The 18,114-nt window shown below is 42.3% G+C and overlaps 2 protein-coding genes and 1 long non-coding RNA gene across 4 annotated transcripts in view; 2 read left to right on the forward strand and 1 right to left on the reverse strand.

The window, feature by feature from the left end:
- Positions 1 to 4,474, reverse strand: part of agla (amylo-alpha-1, 6-glucosidase, 4-alpha-glucanotransferase a) — a 31,102-nt gene extending 26,628 nt beyond the window's left edge. For both annotated transcript variants that reach the window (XM_084913628.1, XM_084913627.1), the window contains exons 1-2: positions 4,384 to 4,474; positions 837 to 965 (exon numbers count right to left, since the gene is read on the reverse strand). In XM_084913628.1, the coding sequence (XP_084769754.1) occupies positions 837 to 924 (88 nt within the window). In that variant the 5' untranslated portion in view covers positions 925 to 965; positions 4,384 to 4,474. The remainder of the gene's footprint in view (positions 1 to 836; positions 966 to 4,383) is intronic.
- A 5-nt stretch (positions 4,475 to 4,479) lies between these two features.
- Positions 4,480 to 9,199, forward strand: LOC146366358 (uncharacterized). Its single transcript, XR_014797680.1, has 2 exons — positions 4,480 to 7,403; positions 7,492 to 9,199. It is a non-coding gene; the product is annotated as an uncharacterized LOC146366358 (long non-coding RNA).
- A 7,487-nt stretch (positions 9,200 to 16,686) lies between these two features.
- LOC146366359 (uncharacterized) overlaps positions 16,687 to 18,114 on the forward strand; it is a 49,237-nt gene continuing 47,809 nt past the window's right edge. The window contains exon 1 of the mRNA XM_084913123.1: positions 16,687 to 16,818. The gene's annotated coding sequence lies outside the window, so the exon portion shown is untranslated. The remainder of the gene's footprint in view (positions 16,819 to 18,114) is intronic.

Raw genomic sequence — 18,114 nt, forward strand, 5'->3', positions numbered from 1 at the left:
TTCCTGCTACGGTCACCCCAAAGCTTGCTGCTTTCTCTCTATACAGTACACGTCTTTCTACAAAACTTTTAAAATGAAACGAAGTGTTGAAGCTGAACCTTGGTACCTTCCACATAAAACTATGGTTCCCTCAATTCCTTTCCTCAGAGTGAGGACTTTAGCTCATCAGTATAACACTGGTATATATTCCTTATGCAAGCAGAAAAAGATTGGATCAGTGCATCCCTACACTTAACAAATATATAACAACCTGCAACTGCATCTGCTTACAGTAATGCAATCACCACCATTCTTCCAATGCAGACGTCTGTGCCATTTTCTCACCGTCATAACTCTGACAGGCCACACGTGACTGTTTCAGTCTTATCCCCTTATTATGTTTCATTTAAACTGTTTAACCTACATTTATTTGAGCCATGTCCAACATGAACAAATATAAATGCAACTAACAAACAAACAAAACACAGATTTTTGCATTTGTAGGGATTGTTGCAGAATTTTTAAAGGTTTATGCTTCGTCTTGCATTGAAACCAAGGATCAGTGTCTACACTGTGTCTGGATAGGTCTTCAGCAGTGATTTACCGACTATTTGGCTTAATATTAATACAAATATATATGTGGATTGAACATTTCCGACCTTTTCAACCGAAACAACAGCAAGAGACACATTCAAATTTTCAATGTATAAAATTAGTAGCATATAAAAACATTATCAACCAACTTAGCAGCTTAGTAGATGGAGCCACTGCATAATATTAAACATTAAATGCAGGATTTCATAAAGTAATTGCTATTGAACAGTGCAGTACATTCAGTAATACAGTCAGGTTCTTACCTTGCTCGAGTCTGAACAGAGTTCTCTCTAAATTCTGCTTGTCGTTGAGCATGAGGACTCTAATCTGCTTCAGGTGTTGAGGCAACATACTGGGAGAATCGGTTCAGATTTATACTGATCCCTGCCCTCCTGTCAGGACAAAAACAGGCAGGTTACTACGTGACCTACCGTGAAACACACTTTCTAACTAAACACAGTGAGCCATCTGTCCAATCAGCACCAGCAGGAATCGTAATATTGGAAGTGTATGTGCCATATCAGCATCGCAGTCCAACTGGCCTCAGGTAGCACCAAGTGTAATGGAAAAACCCAAGTTCAAAACTTTGGTTTAATAACTACAAAGTTCTTAAACACTGTATTGACAGAGAGGTGCAGAGTCTTAAAGGCTTGTCTTTGTGCCTGCCGTCCTTAAACTGGCTGATGTTGATGATTTAAAAAATCACTTTGTTTTTTCCTCCAGGAAAGATGATTTTATAAAAAGTGTCAACTCAATAAATAAACACTTTTTCCAGCTATTCATTGGAAATGCGTCACAGATATACAGCACTCACTGGTGTCTTTAAATGGCATCTCCTTTTCCAGTATGCCACTATCAGACTGAAGGGTGAGTTTCTTCATCCCTACTGTGAACCTCTAAAGGTTAAATACAATCAGTGGTTTCAGAGTGTAGCTCCTCACTGCCACTGTGGTCATATTCACATTAAATTTTGTTATTTACCAATAAATTTCAACAGGTATCAAAATCTTTTCCAACAAACAGCAGATAATGTTTCAGTAACTGAAAAGCACGACTGCTAACATATACTACTTTACATTTACTGTGAGTTTGGTTTCAGCACTTTCTAATCTTTGTTACACGCCATGTTACAAAAGCAGGATCGCAGGGATTCCCGGATGGCAAACAGAGAGAACACCAAGATATCAGCAACAAGTCCTTCAAGTCCCGGGAATGGTGAAGCCTGGGGTCCATGGATCCCACATGTTTAGGGCTGGGTATCGTCACCGATTTCTAGAATCGATTCGATCCACGATTCGATTCAATTCGATTCGATTTGAATCTGGGAAATTTTGCCTCAGAAAGTCAGAAATAATATAATTCAGATCAGTACATTTACATATTTTTGTATCTATAAAAAGGAAGCTGACACTTTCCAGACTTTATCAAAGGTGTGAGCATCACAGCAGAGGCCTTTGTGTCAGAGTAGCTGAAGATAAAACACAGAAAATATGATTTTCCTGGCCTGGGATTTTATAAAAATATTCTGCAGTACATCAAAAACAAAAGAAAACCATTAATCAGCATATGAACATGACCTCTGAAGTTACAGCGGTTTTATTAGAGACACGGCTGAGCGTTTTGCATTTTGTATCATTTTAAAAAGTTTAAATTTGTTCAGAAGCCTGTTGAACGGCAGAAATTAGGTTTTCTTTTCGGAAGTAAGTAAAAAAAACATCGGCTGACAGCGCTGTAAACAACGGTAGACTTGTGCGTAACAAGCAAGCGAATAATGCAGAAAACAGATTTCGGGGATAGACGAGAGAGAGAGAGAGAGAGAGAGAGAGAGAGCTGTGCATGAAGTGTGATTTTATCCTGGTGGAAGCAAAACAGCAAAAGTCAGAGTGAATTCATGATGATGTTTATGTGAAGCTTAGTTTGGATCTTCTTTTGCTGCTGGTTCGGTCAATATTGTTTGGAGAGAGATAAAACTAACAGCTTTAGAATCAGCGCATAAAGGGCGTAAACACAAAGCTCGACCCGCCGAAACATCAGAATCAGCGAGCTGTCGGCTTTCAGCCCCGACCGTGTCGTCGGGTGAGAAAGGCCACATCTCACTGATTCTGATCCGCGGCTCCGCGCTTTGTGTTTACGTCTTTGTGCAGAAGCCGTGTTCCTGCTCTCATTTACTGTTTTAAATGTTTGGTGGTTGTCAAAATTTTGTGACGTTTCACCTGAGATTCTGGAATTTTGGGCAAAATACATTTATATTAAAAAATCGATTCAGGATTTTAATGAATCGATATCACGTTATCCAAGCCAGAATCGATTTTAATCGATGAATCGATTATTAAAACCCACCCCTACACATGTTTTTAAGCCCGCTGTAGAGTTGCTTGATCAGGAACAGATTTGGGGAGTTAGGAAGCAAAGTAAACAACTCCCTCCTGTCTCCTGCACATACACAAATCCACTGTTCTGTCTGTACTACTACACACTCAGTAATTAGCCTTGCAGTTAGTGGATGGCACTACAATAATCATGGTGATTCGGGTTTCCCTGGCAACTGGCATGATGACAACAAAGGGTGATGTGGTTAAAAGGGAAAAACAAACACTTCAGGTAGTGAGTTTAAGACATGCTTTAAGCAATCCATTCTTACACAAAGTGAGGAAGTTCAGGCCTCATTTCACATAACATACAGCAAGTAACTACAGTTAGTTTAAAGTGACAATGACTCATGAATTTGGACATCAACTATCCTCGGTCAATGATCTGTGATCCAACTGTGAACCTTGTTTTTTTACACCATAAAAATATTTTTTAAAGAATATTTCACAGCACGTCCTACCAATCAGATCTACAGTATAAAATACATGTTTAACTGAGTGCAAAGTGAAGCCCATTAAACACCCGACAGAGACACTACAGTACGCGGATATAGTGAGTCTTAATATTCCTGCTGTTTTAACAAATGCTCTAGATTTGAATTCAGGGATTACTGCAATGTAACTGCAACCCTCGCTCTGCACTGACTGGAGCAGGTTAACGCGTCTGAAGTCACTGAACCCCACTGACCCCTCTTCCGAGTCTGCGCAGTGCTTCGTGGTGGCCAGGACAAGGTCAGGAATTCTGCCGTTAATGTCACAGCATCTATTTTTAAAAGCGTCCAGCTCATTCGGTACATTGGGTCCACGCCATTACAAACTCAGAGACACGGACATTTACATCAAGTTAATAAGCATTTGCAACGGAAAAACACGAGTCTGCACGAGTCTGCACAGCTAACGTCCTTCATGTGGCTGCGCTCAGTTTAAAGGCGAGCTCGTTTATTGTTGCCTCGCTTTGCTGCACAGCACCAGTGTTTAACTATTTCACAGTTCGGCACAGCGTGACTGAAGAAACACGGTCAACAAAACAGCGGAATCATTGTGTTTCACACGGTGTGACAGCCTGCACACACACACACGGTCAGCCAGTAGCACAGCGCGCTGTAGTGGGCGGTGCTGTCAAGCGACAATTTCACTGCGGAAAATAACACAGAGCGATTTGGCCCCAATACTTCAATAATAACCCGCATTTACAAGCTAACGAGGTCAGCGGGGACAGATGAATGAAAATGCTGTTTACCAGCAAACAGCTGACACTCCGTTTAACCACAGCAGGCTCTAAAAGTGAACAGACAACTGCAACGTGAAAAGGGTCACGTTACAAATAACATCACAACCGTTAGTTAAGCAAACGCCGCTGAGCTAACGTAGCTAGCAACCTGTTTTCCAAGCTAGCATCGTCATCGTCTAACAACACGAGCAAAGGGAAAACGCCGTTCACCTGTCCGTTGTGTGTCCGGGGTCCGTCACAGCAACAGAACAGTTTGTGGTATTTTCCCGGATAGACAGCAGCTGTAGGGAAGGGGCGTGGCTACAGACCGGGGCGGAATTTATTACCGTACAGTTTAGTGCTTTTACCGTAATGATGCGAAAAAACGAGCAATAAACGTGTAAAGCGACTTTTCCGTTTTGAAAGCCCTATTTAACAAAAACAGCACACAAAGATTTGAGCTAAAGTAGAAGTCTGGGTTTGTCTTTATATATGGCACTGTGCAAAAGCTTTGTTTTGTTTCCCACAGCCAGCGTCCGCAGCACAACACCGGCTAAACTTGTTAGTTTGAAGTGTTGTGGTGAAGTTTACAGTGTTGGGCTGGTGCAAGGCAGGCTGCGGTGTTAATGGCCAGTATTAGGTATTATAATACAAGACTGGTATTTATGCTGATCTGTCTGTTTTTATCCTGTTGGGTTTACCTAATCCACAAAGAGCAGTAAACAGAGCGGGTTAGTCAGTATGCAAAGAAGAAAAATATAGAGGAGTTCACATTATACATATTTATATGTCTTATTTTTATTTATTTGCTGCACACCAGCTGTTAGGTTTTCCCCACCCACTAATTCCCAGGTTAACCCCTGGGCACAATGTAGCTGCTCCTGTTAACACTGGTGTCTGAGACTGCTGCTGACACTTTTAAGAGATGCTGATAATAAAAGCTTTATTTTGTGGCATGTCTACTTTATTGGGCAGAAGCAGTAGTAGACAGAAGACACAGCAGAGACCTGTGGGGCATGACCTGCAGGAACTCGATCCATGGCCACTGCAAAAACAATATGTGGTACATGTTCTACCAGCTGTTGGTATTGTTATTTGGAACATTTGCAATGAAAAGAGTGAAAGAGTTGATGCTTCTTTAACTTAGGAGCATGTATGTCCCTCTGTCTTCTTTCATCTCTTGTCTCACCTTCACTTCTCACTGGGTTTGCCAGTAGTTAACATTTATTTTGTCATATCTACTCTTCTGATCAGGTACTAGTCTTGTCAAGGATAAATAGATGTAAGTGGTTGAATTGAGTTCAGTGTATGATAATGTAATAACAGATCTTTAGGTTTATCTGCTTTTGTAAGCACTGTGTAGCCATTTCATGCTCAGTTTATGCATCTAATGAGATTTACACAGTGCTAGTGTTGTCCATTATAGTCCCTTTATCCAACTGTCTCGGGCCTTTTCGGTCACCTACTATATTATAGATATATTAGTCCTTAATGGAGACTTAATGGAGCAGCTTTGTCCACTTACTACAGATCCACAGGTTGTGCTGGGGGCATTGCAACTGTTCATGAGAATCACCTCCGTCCTGTCTTTTTTCTGCTTCAATTTCTAGCAAACATTTACAGTGGTGTGAAAAAGTGTTTTGTTTGTATGTTTGTCACACTTCAATGTTTCAGATCATCAAAAATTTGAATATTAGACAAAGATAACAGAAGTCAACACAAAATGCAGCTTCTAAATGAAGGTTTTTATTATTAAGGGGAAAAAATCCAAACTTACATGACCCTGTGTGAAAAAGTGAAACCAGTTCATCAGAAATTCTGCTCCCAGGTCTAAAATGAACATAAGAAATACACAGTACATATAGTTATAATTATAGAAGTTATAGTATATTATACTGTATATAAATGTACCTGTCCACTTGTTAGTTACATACTCACGTGGAGGCAGGGCCCTCACAGAGGAAGCATTACTCCCAACCTATCATAAGATTGTGTTGTACATTGTTATATATAGGGGTTTTTTTATTAATAAAAACATCAAGAAGTCACAAACAACAGTAGAACACACCATGGTACATGTTTAAACAAGGAAGGCTTATTCATCAAAATTATTTATTATTAAAATAGACATAACATCATTTTTTCACCCCAAAAAACACATGTTCAAAACACCAGCCAGATACCAGACAAGCTGTCACATGATATCAAACAGAAGCTGTCAGTTCAGCTCTGTGGGCAATCATAATGAAGCAGTTCATTAGAAGTTGTAGATTCAAGCTGCTCTTCATACCTTTGGCCACCAGATGTCACCAAAGAGGCTTGTGTTGAAAAGCTTGGAGTAATGAACCGCTTTTCACTACAAACGTCAGTGTTTCAGCCTCATTTGGCCATCACTGCGGTAAACTAAAAACCTTTATTGCACTGTAGCAAATATACTAAATACAAACACCAAAAACAGGAAACAGTAACAGAAATCTGGAAACTAGCAACTATGGATATAACACACACACAGAACAATAAGGAGAACCAAGACCAAGAATAACAACAAATCAAAGACTATAACTTCAACCAGAATCATACTGGGTCACAGACCCAGTAGACCCAGTAGTCGTAGTCGCTCAGCAGGATCGTTGATATGATGGAAGCACACAGGTGGTATCAGATCAGACGCTCTAGCTTGTATCTGTAATTGGATGCATCGAATTTTCCGTTATAACTTATGACATGTTTATTTATAAGGTTAGCCATTATGCTAGGAACATTAAAAGCTTCCTTCACAAACAGTCTTGTTTTTTTTTTTCTCATCAGCATCATGTGTCTAGATTGCTGTTAGTGTTTTCAGTGTTGTTTCTTGCAGTTTTGCTGAACATTTGAAAATTAATATTAACACAGATATTTTGTGCATTCTTTTCTAGGAGGGTTGTAGTGACCTGTGCATTAAAAAAGGACAAATTCTATACATTCAGGACTTATATGTGGTCTAAATGAAACTTTGTTTGAGGGATGTGACAAATATGAAAGATTTGTTTAACTGAGATGGAAATACCACAACATACAATAATACAATTATAATAACAATAGCAGCATATGTTTTTAACCAGCATATTATAGCATAATGCTAAAGTATTTTACTGTAGTTTTTTCATTTTGCTCTCTCTCTATCTGTTTGAGTGTTGGTGTTGTGTTTCAGGGACAGGTGCTCCTCTGGTTTCCCACCCTTGAATTCAGCATAACTAAAAACACATCTGTTGGTAATGACCTGATTCCTACTGTCTTCATACCTGCCTCTTGCTTTATTTTGCTCTGCTCTTATCTTACTTTCTTTTCTCACCTGTGCAGAAAACCTCAGAAGCAGAATCTGACTGAGCTGTAGGAGAGATTCCCGAGAGGAGATCATACTGTGCATGTGTCTGTGGGAGCCCGGGCCTTGCTAACTCAAACTTCCTAAATGCACCTTTAACTATTGCACATAAACGTGATGAACTTTTCTTCCACACTAAGCCCATACTGGTTATGACAGAACAATTAGGTCAGAAAATGACCTCTGCAGAGTGCTCGCTCTGTAAGAACACCAGCTAAAATATGCGCCGTCACAGCTGTAGACAATAGGATGTAATTGGAGGTATGTTAATATCGTCAGCTGCAGTCAGTACCCAGCCTCAGCTTTTGTTTGCGACCACCTGAACATCTAGGGAGAGCTCGTCCCACTCCAGAAGTACTCAGTGGTGAGTTGGATGAAGGTGGAGGATTCTCAGTGTTTTTGGTGTTTAGACAACAGAGTCAAACCTATGCTCCATATAGTGCAAAGACTGCCTTCCTGGTGGTGTTGTTGCGTGGACATGCTTTGAGGTGGGTAGCTTCACTACCAGGTCCTTTCTCTGTCCACGTGCTCACCTGACTTCGATCCTGAGTAAAATTCCCGGATGGCAGCCTGGCTGCTAAATTAGACATCCCATTGGAGGATTTACGTGGACCCTTACAGGTTTCAGCACCTTCTTGGTATCGCTCACAGAACACAGTCTCTCTCTCTCTCTGTCTGTTAATCACTCATATCAGATGCAGTTGTACATTTTTGAAGCCCCTGATTCACCTGTTATAACCGGCAAAGACGGAGCAGATGTGCACCTGTCTGTTTTACTGGATTACACATAGTTGCAGTCCAAAGTCACAACTGTCCTTGCTAATGTATCAAATGATTTTACAACTTGGTGACATTCAGTTTCCAACATGGCCACGGTGGTTATCAAGATGAAACTCATCAGTGTCAGGCCAAATCACTGAGGCTTGTTTACTTGCTAATGCTAGCTGTGCTTCCATACAAAGTGCAGATTGTTACTGATCTTAGATCAGTGAAAGCTGAGCACCAGCAGCTTGCCTCCCAGCAGTTTAGAATAAAAGACCAGTGCTTTATCCACAAGTTTATGTGCAAGCCACCAGAGCAAAGCTAATGGGCTCTCAGCTTACTCAGGTGTAGTCTTTGTTGATGGGAGAAGGACACATCTGTATGACAGAGAGAGCTTCAGTTACCTATGGGATTGAAATAAGCATAGCTTTCAGCGACAGTAGACGACTGTGGCTAAAGGCTGGTTGCATATTAGGGGTGGGGGAAAAAATCGATACTGTGTAGTATCGTGATATTTTGTTTGCTAATAATGTATCGATACAGGGACAGCAGAAATCGATATTTTGTTACAAAAAAACTTCAGAGCATGTTGATCCTTTTTCTGAGCAAGAATCCTGACATTCCTCCACTGTCCAAATATGTTTAACTTTTTTTTTGGCAGCAATAAACATGACAGTTTACTTATTTTAATTTAAGACATGTTTTATTTTAATTAAGTTTAAAACTTTTTTATTTAATGTAAAATTATATTTTGTTTTAATTTACTTTCAAATTCTTCAGTTGCTGAATGGGCTGCATAGTTTTCATAAATTGCATAGTTCAGAATAGCTATAATTGTACCAGATGGTTGCATTCAGTTAAGTTGGACTAGACTGTAATACAAACCATTCAAGTGTGTCAACAATAAAACTGACTGAAATGAGAGACTGAGTGTGAGACTTTGATATTAGATAAAATGAATATTGATAAAGTTTACCTTTATGTACAGAATCTGAATATCGCAAAATATTTTAAAAAATTGCAATAATATCGTATCGTGCGTTAAGTATTGTGATAATATCGTATCGTGGGATGTATGGTGATTCCCACCTCTATTGCATATATTAACTGACAGACAAGAAGGTTTATGAAAGCACTGCTTCGGATGAAAGGAGATGGCTTTGGCCATGTCCACGGTTACGTTTTTGTTTGAAAACGCATCTTTTTCTCTCCGTTTTGGCCTCCCATCCACACTGAGACGGCATTTTCAGTCAAGGAAAACGCAGCGTTTTGAAAACGCTCTCCAAAGTGGATACATTTGAAAATGCTGTTTTCGCGTCACAGTGTGGACAGTGAACCCAGAGCCTTTTTGAAAACAATGACACATGTCATGTGATCCAGTCATGTGACCAATTAAACTAAGATCGCAGAGGGCATTATACAGCAGTTGTTTTGTTTGATCTCAATTTTGACAGCCCTATTAAAGATTAATATCAGTTTGTACATGCTCCAGATATGTCATCGTTCTCAAGATCTGGAGAGGTTGAGGTGTGTTTTTTGTCTTCGCCTCTCCCACCAGGGCGGAACTGGACCTTGATTCCCCGCCTCTGAACCTGTCCTCAACACACACCACACATTTACACTGATGCTGGCAGACTACTTAAGATGGCAAGAAAGCCTGCTTTCTCACCGGATTGTCACACTACCCAGCTGTCCGTGACAGAACGACTCACCCATAATGAACCCAGCTGACAGAGCACAGAGGAAAATGTTCTGGTGATGTCAAAGCAAAACTTTACGAAGCTCTGAGGCTTTTTGAAACACGGTGTCACAATGGCCACGGGCCGATAGCTAAATTGGACTCGATTGCAGATAACCACAAACAGAGACGGCTCAAACGTTTTGCAGTGTTTATTATTTAGTCAACAAGTGAATTCGTGACAAGGTGTTGCTAACAATGTAGCCGTGGGTCAGTGGGGGTGAACGGGGATTTAACAGGTTGCGACGGGAACGAAGCGGTTGCGTCTGGGAAGAAAAGAGAACAGGGTTAAGAAGGCGGCAGGTGCAGGGTATCCTAGCAGAGGTGGAACTGACTGATAGCGCTTACTGGTGACCGGCGTGAACCTCGCTTTGGTTCGTAGGCGGTGATAGTCCAGGGGAGTAGTGGAAAGGCTGGCAGACCTGAGTTCCGCTGTGTCCAAGGTGGTGAGGCTGGAGGGCAGGCAGGTGAGGGTCCTTGTATTCTTCCTGAATATGAATATAATCCAAGGAGAGCTGGGGTTGAGGGTGATGACAAAGAAGGTCCAGAAAATGTGAGGTCGTTGACGAACTGGCGGTGAAGGAGAGTCTGAGGGGGCCTTAAATCCTCAACCTGATTGCCCCGAATCAGTCTCAGGTGTGCAGGACTGCAGCAGGGATGATGGCTCCGCCCAGGGTTGGAGACCAAGGAACTCAGGTGCCTGATAGAACTTTCCAGTCGAGTATCCAGATCCTGACAGTACCCCTCCCTCAAGGGACGCCTCCAGGCAGCCGACCTGGCTGCAGACTCTGTCGTGACCTGTAGAAATCAGAAATCAGAGCGTGGTCAAGAATAAAAGAGCGAGGAACCCATGAGCGCTCCTCAGGACCGTAGCCCTCCCAGTCAACCAGGAACTGGCGACCTCTGCCACGCTGGCGCACATTAATGATCCTCCGGACTGTATGAGCTGGGTGACCATCGATGAGTCGGGCAGGTGGAGGGGGGTCGGAAGGTGGGCACAAAGGACTGGTGTGGACGGGTCGAATCTGGGAAACATGGAAAACTGGATGGATCCGTAGAGATGCCGGTAGGGTGAGTTTGACTGCGCTGGGAGAAACAATGGAGTGAATGGTGTACGGTCCTACGAACCGAGGTGCCAGTTTACGGGATGACACTTTGAGAGCAATGTCCTTAGCCGCCAACCATACCTTCTGCCCCGGGGCGTATCTAGGTGCTGGAGTTCCATGTATTCGCGATTAGGGGTGGGTTTTAATAATCGATTCATCGATTAAAATCGATTCTGGCTTGGATAACGTGATATCGATTCATTAAAATTCTGAATCGATTTTTTAATATAAATGTATTTTGCCCAAAATTCCAGAATCTCAGGTGAAACGTCGCAAAATTTTGACAACCACCAAACATTTAAAACAGTAAATGAGAGCATGAACACGGCTTCTGCACAAAGACGTAAACACAAAGCGCGGAGCCGCGGATCAGAATCAGTGAGATGTGGCCTTTCTCACCCGACGGCACGGACACGGTCGGGGCTGAAAGCCGACAGCTCACTGATTCTGATGTTTCGGCGGGTCCAAGCTTTGTGTTTACGCCCTTTTTTCGCTGATTCTAAAGCTGTTAGTTTTATCTCTCTCCAAACAATATTGACCGAACCAGCAGCAAAAGAAGATCCAAACTAAGCTTCACATAAACATCATCATGAATTCACTCTGACTTTTGCTGTTTTGCTTCCACCAGGATAAAATCACACTTCATGCACAGCTCTCTCTCTCTCTCTCTCTCTCTCTCTGTACTTCAAGAACAGTTTCCCGTCTATCCCCGAAATCTGTTACGCACAAGTCTACTGTTGTTTACAGCGCTGTCGGCCAATGTTTTTTTTACTTACTTCCGAAAAGAAAACCTAATTTCTGCCATTCAACAGGCTTCTGAACAAATGTAAACTTTTTAAAATTATACAAAATGCAAAACGCTCAGCCGTGTCTCTAATAAAACCGCTGTAACTTCAGAGGTCATGTTCATATGCTGATTAATGGTTTTCTTTCGTTTTTGATGTACTGCAGAATATTTTTTATAAAATCCCAGGCCAGGAAAATCACCTTCATGTTTTTCTGTGTTTTATCTTCAACTACTTTGACACAAAGGCCTCTGCTGTGATGCTCACACCTTTGATAAAGTCTGGAAAGTGTCAGCTTCCTTTTTATAGATACAAAAATATGTAAATGTACTGATGTGAATTATATTATTTCTGACTTTCTGAGGCAAAATTTCCCAGATTCAAATCGAATCGAATCGAATTGAATTGAATCGTGGATCAAATCGATTCAGGACCTTGTGAATCGGAATCGAATCGATTCTAGAAATCAGTGACGATACCCAGCCCTATTCGCGATGGTGGGCGGCAGCTTTCTTCAAGGCTTCACGGGTTCGGGTCCACACATTCCGGCAACGCTGGAGATGGTGTTGGACCGAGGGCACAGCCAAATCAGCCTCTTCGGTAGGAAACAGTGGAGGTTGGTAACCTAGGGAAGCTTCGAAAGGGGAAAGACCCGTTGAAGCTGAGACATGAGAATTGTGTGCATACTTGACCCATGGTAGGTGTGCAGCCCAGGTAGCCGGGTTACGGTTGGTGACACAGCGAAGGGCAGCCTCCAATTCTTGGTTGAGTCTCTCTGTTTGACAAGTTGGTGGGGGTTGGTAACCGAAGCTGAGATTGACTTGAGCACCCATGGCAGAGCAAAAAGATCTCCTGACCTGAGAGGTGAACTGGGGTCCTCTGTCTGATGTGATATCTGCAGGGATTCCATGGAGCCGAAAAACATGATCAACCATTAGCTTGGCAGTTTCTGTGGCGGTAGGAAGTTTGTCCAGAGCAATGAAGTGCGCGGCTTTGGAGAATCTATCTATTACAGAAAGCACAACGGTTTTACCTGCAGATGAAGGTAACCCGGTCACGAAGTCCAAAGAGATGTGTGACCAGGGGCGAGAAGGTATGGCAAGAGGTTGTAGGAGTCCGGAAGGCCGCTGAGTCCGGGTCTTGCTTCGGGCACAGATCTCACACGCAGCAACATATTCCTTTACATCCCGTTCCCAAGTTCTCCACCAAAAATGGCGCTTAAGGAGACTAATGGTGCGACCTGTTCCAGGGTGACAGGAGAAACGAGAAGCGTGGGCCCACCTAATCACTGCTGAGCGGGCAGCCGCAGGGATGACACGACGATCCGGGGGACCCATTCCAGGGTCGGGCTCAGTCTGGAGAGCCTGCTGAATGGTTTCCTCCACACTCCAAGACAGGAATCCTACCAAGCAGGAAGCAGGAAGCACCGGAGCTGGTTCAAGATGTTCCTCATCTGGACTGTATTGCCGGGAGAGGGCGTCGGCTTTTGTGTTTTTAGAGCCTGGACAGAAGGAGATTCTGAATCTGAATCGATCAAAAAACAAAGACCACCTGGCTTGGCGGGTGTTCAGTCGCTTTGCTGTCCTAAGGTAGGTAAGGTTCTTGTGATCGGTGAAGATAGTGAATGGGTGCTCCGCTCCCTCTAATAGGTGGCGCCATTCTTCCAGAGCAAGTTTAATGGCTAGTAGCTCTCTGTCCCCAACATCATAGTTCCTTTCAGCTGGCGACAACCGTCGTGAAAAGAACGTAATTTCCCTCTGGGGCCTGTGTGTTGGGAGAGGACAGCTCCTACACCGATGTCTGAAGCGTGTACTTCAATGACAAATGGCCTACTGAGGTCTGGTTGGATCAACACAAGAGCTGAGGTGAAGAGATGTTTCAGTCTTTGAAAAGCAGCCTCAGACGTCCAGGAGAACTGGCGCTTTACGGAGGTGAGTGTGGTGAGTGGTGTGGCTACCTGACTGTAGTTCCTTATGAAGCGCCGATAGAAGTTAGCGAAGCCCAGAAAGCGTTGTAGCTGCTTGCGAGTCGTGGGTGTGGGCCATTCCTGAACTGCCCGGATCTTGGCTGGGTCCGTCTTCACCTGCCCTCCAGCTAAAACGTATCCCAGAAATGTGACAGAAGGTGCATGAAACTCGCACTTCTCAGCCTTGACGTAGAGTCTATTTTCCAACAGACGCTGTTACACGGCCCGAACATGGACCTTGTGTTCTTGGAGGTTCCTGGAAAAGATTAGAATGTCATCTAGGTAGACATAGGCAAAGTGGTTCAGAAAGTCCCATAGCACATCATTGACCAAGCTTTGGAACACGGCTGTAGCGTTGGTTAACCCAAAGGGCATGACCAGGTATTCAAAATGGCCTAGCGGGGTGTTGAAAGCTGTTTTCCATTCGTCACCCTCCCTGATGCGGACCAAATGGTAAGCATTGCGGAGATCTAATTTAGTGAAAATAGTGGCCCCCTGCAGGGGCTCGAACGCAGCACTGATGAGTGGCAGGGGGTATTTGTTCTTGACAGTGATAGCGTTGAGACCTCTGAAGTCAATACATGGACGGAGGCTCTTGTCCTTCTTAGCCACAAAAAAGAATTCTGCGCCTACAGGAGAGGATGAAGGCCGGATGATCCCTGCCGCCAGAGAATCATGAATGTATTTCTCCATTGCCTCTCTTTCGGGCTTGGAAATGTTGAACAGACAGAGGGAAGTGGAGCGCCAGGTAAGAAATCAATGGCACAGTCATATGGTCTATGTGGCAGAAGCGAAAGTGCTTTGTCTTTACTGAACACCTCTTGGAGGTCATGATACCCGAGAGGGACAGTGGTAAGGTCTGGGATGTCGATGTGGAAGTCATCTTCTTTCATGGATCCAGGTGGCAGGGCTGACACAAGACAGTGGGCAAGACAGAACAAACTCCAATTGATAATTTTATTCCCTAACCAGTCAACATGGGGATTGTGTTTCTGGAGCCAGGAGTAACCTAAAATGAGTGGCGACTCTGGGGAGGTGAAGGTGAACAGTGTAAGAGTTTCTCTGTGATTACCCGAGGTGAGAAGAGTGACTGGACCAGCTCGGCACATGGTGTCAAAACTTGGTTCTTTACTGGAAGCTTTACTCTTTACACTCATGGGCGTCATCTAGTTCAATTCAATTTTATTTACATAGTGCCAAATCGCAACAACAGTCTCCTCAAGGAGCTTTATATCTAGTGGCAGCATTGGTTGTTGCACAGCCAAAGGAATCCTTGCACTTGTGATTCACATTTCAAATGTATTATAAAATCCAAACTAATGGAGGGAGAACGACTCAAATATCCTGGAAATATGACCTTTTATTTTATTTTTTTTTTAGGTTTTTGCATCCCGTATTAAAGAATCTACCTGAGTAATCTATAAAATAATCAAATAGACCAAAACATTGTAAATTACATAATGGACAGTGAAGATGTTTTTACATAATGCAAAGGCCTTTTTATTTATTTAGTTCTGACTTTGTTTGGTGTACTGGATATTTTCTTTGGTACTGTGTTTGGGGTACTGGATGTGTGTGCTTATGTAACTCAGGTGTTTTGACTGAGAAATAATAACCATTCCACAGTGGATGGGCTTACATGGTATCTCCCTTGCTGAGACAACTTCCCCAGCATTTGAGAACCCTTTTTTTTTACAAGGACCAGAAGAAGCTGGTGTCACCAGGAACTGTTTGGCCAACTGAAGCAAGCATCTGCAGTTGCACGTCTGGACCAAGAAGTGTCCACAGGTTCATACAGTTTATCAGTTGGTATTCTGAAAAGGTCATACACCATGTCATTTATGGACTAGTTTAACATTTTATTGAGGGCATTTCTGCCATTGCTGACCTACGACCGAGCCACCTGAGAAAACCAAATTAAAATGGACTGAAGCAAAGTAGAAACCTGTTCTGTGGTTAATTGAAATGTGAAATTCTTTTTGGAAAAATTTCCTATGTCCTTTGGAGTAAACAGGCTTGCTATCAGTGCTGCATCTCTGATGGAACTGAAACACATTAGTACTTAGAGTTGTTTTCTTATTTTACTGTTTGTATTTAAAGAGAAGTTATGTTTAAATCTCGTTGTATAATGACAATAAAGGATTTAAGTTCAAACATAAAATCCAGTTCAGATGCTTAATATTGTGAGAATAACACAGAAGAGGACCTGCGGTGTGTTGGTTATACTATATACTCCTTCAGGACACTTTCATCATGGTGACAGCTTAATGTTTTATTTCATATCACTGATATTTTCATGTTCCATCCTGAGGCCTGGCTGACACTCTCTGTTACTATTCTGAATTCAGAAAAACCCTCCATTGATGTGCTTGACGTGACATCAGAGATTATATAACATTCTTAACCCAACATTACATAGAAACCAGCACGTAAGTACCAGCTTTTTCAAGCCTTACATGAAGCACAAGGACTGCAAGGAAACTTTAAACATAAAAAACATTAAATCTCAGCGTTGCAGGGACCATGCGTTGCCAGGAGATTATCAAGTTTTAACATACAAAAATCCTCTGGCTGGATGAGAGTAGCAGATGACAGATGTGCCTCTCTCTCTGTTGGAGAAAGAGAGAGAGAGACAGCATCGTTTGCTATGTAGCCTGTAAAAAGTGAGTCAGTATGAGAGTGTGAGGCTGAACATGTGTGTGCCACCAGTGTCGCAAAGGCTGCTGTTTTCTGATTGGCTGCTGCCCACACATACTCAGAATGCACCCTGCTGGCAGTGAGATATATGGACGAGAGAACGAGAGACTCGGGGTTAGAGTGAACGTGGAAAGACCAGAATAACATCAGGGGCGACAGAAAGAGTTAAAGAAGCAGAAAGATAAGATCATTTATCAGTTTCAGAGTAGTCTTATCAACCACAATCAGCACTCCAACAGCAGGAGAAGCAGGTAAGAATCAGCCCTTCTTCAATTTTCTGCCTGCCTTTAAAGTTTTCTGAAAGCCTGATCGCATGCTGACAACAATGTGAACTAACAGGTGCTGAAATTATTCTTTGTTGGGACCAGGGATTTTTCTATTTTCAGTAAGAACTCCATCCCAAGTGTTGTGAAGCTGAAAAGTCCTGTAAGTGTAAGAGAAAAAGTAGTATTTGAATATTATTTTATATTGTAGGTCTGTGTTTAATTGATAACTGAAGTTGATGGAACAGAGCTGATGGAAGAAGAATAAAATAAACAAAGATAAACATAAAATAAAATATATAGAGAATTAAAAGCACAGACAGTGCAGCTGTGGAGCAGAGGAAAGTTACAAAGAGCTGAAGTGAAACTGAGTGTAAAACACAAAAAAATGTGTCCACTGGAGCCACTGTTGTAGTTTTCATACAGTATTTTTAATCTTGGATGTTTTTATTATATTATGTATTAGTGGATTTTTAAACACTAGGGATCTCTATTCTAAGTCTCTGTTAGCACATGAATGAATAACTGATCAACAATCGATTTAGTCTGCCTTACAGAAACCTGGTTACAGCAGGATGATTATGTTAGTTTAAATGAATCAACACCCCCGAGTTATATAAATGTCAGAATCCTCGAACCCTCACAGGACAGAAGGGGGCGGTGTGGCAGCAATCTTCCACTCCAAGTTATTAATCAACCAAAGACCCAGACAGAGTCTGAATTCATTTCAAAGCCTGATGCTTCGCATTTCCACCCCAGCTGGAAATATCAAAAAACTTTTTTGTTTTGTTGTTGATATCTATCGTCCACCTGGGCCTCAGTCAGAGTTTGATTTCTCAGACTTGGGTGATTTTAACATTCATGTAGATGCTAAAAATGACAGCCTCAACATTTAATCTGTTATTAACAGATTTAATCACACTCTAGATCTTGTTCTCAAATATGGCATAGAAACTGAACATTTAACAGTGTTTCCTGAAAACCCCTGTTTCTCTGATCATTTACTAATAGCATTTATTTACAGAAATGCAGTGGGGAATAGATTTCATCACAGTAGATGTCTTTCTGAAAGTACTGTTACGAAATTTACAGATATAATTTGTGCCAATACAGTGCAGAACAGCTACCTGAATGCTGTTATCAGTTATCACAGCCACAGAAACAGGAATTCAAACACCAACATGCAGACATGGAAGCAGAGCAACTACGGACAAAAGTTTGGGCCTGCCTCAGCAATGCAAAGCCCCCAGCATCCAACATCAGCATGGAGGAGAGGAAGGCACT

Source organism: Perissodus microlepis, chromosome 18, assembly GCF_051167445.1.
Source record: "Perissodus microlepis isolate ML-2025 ecotype Zambia chromosome 18, ASM5116744v1, whole genome shotgun sequence".
NCBI classification, from domain to species: domain Eukaryota; kingdom Metazoa; phylum Chordata; class Actinopteri; order Cichliformes; family Cichlidae; genus Perissodus; species Perissodus microlepis.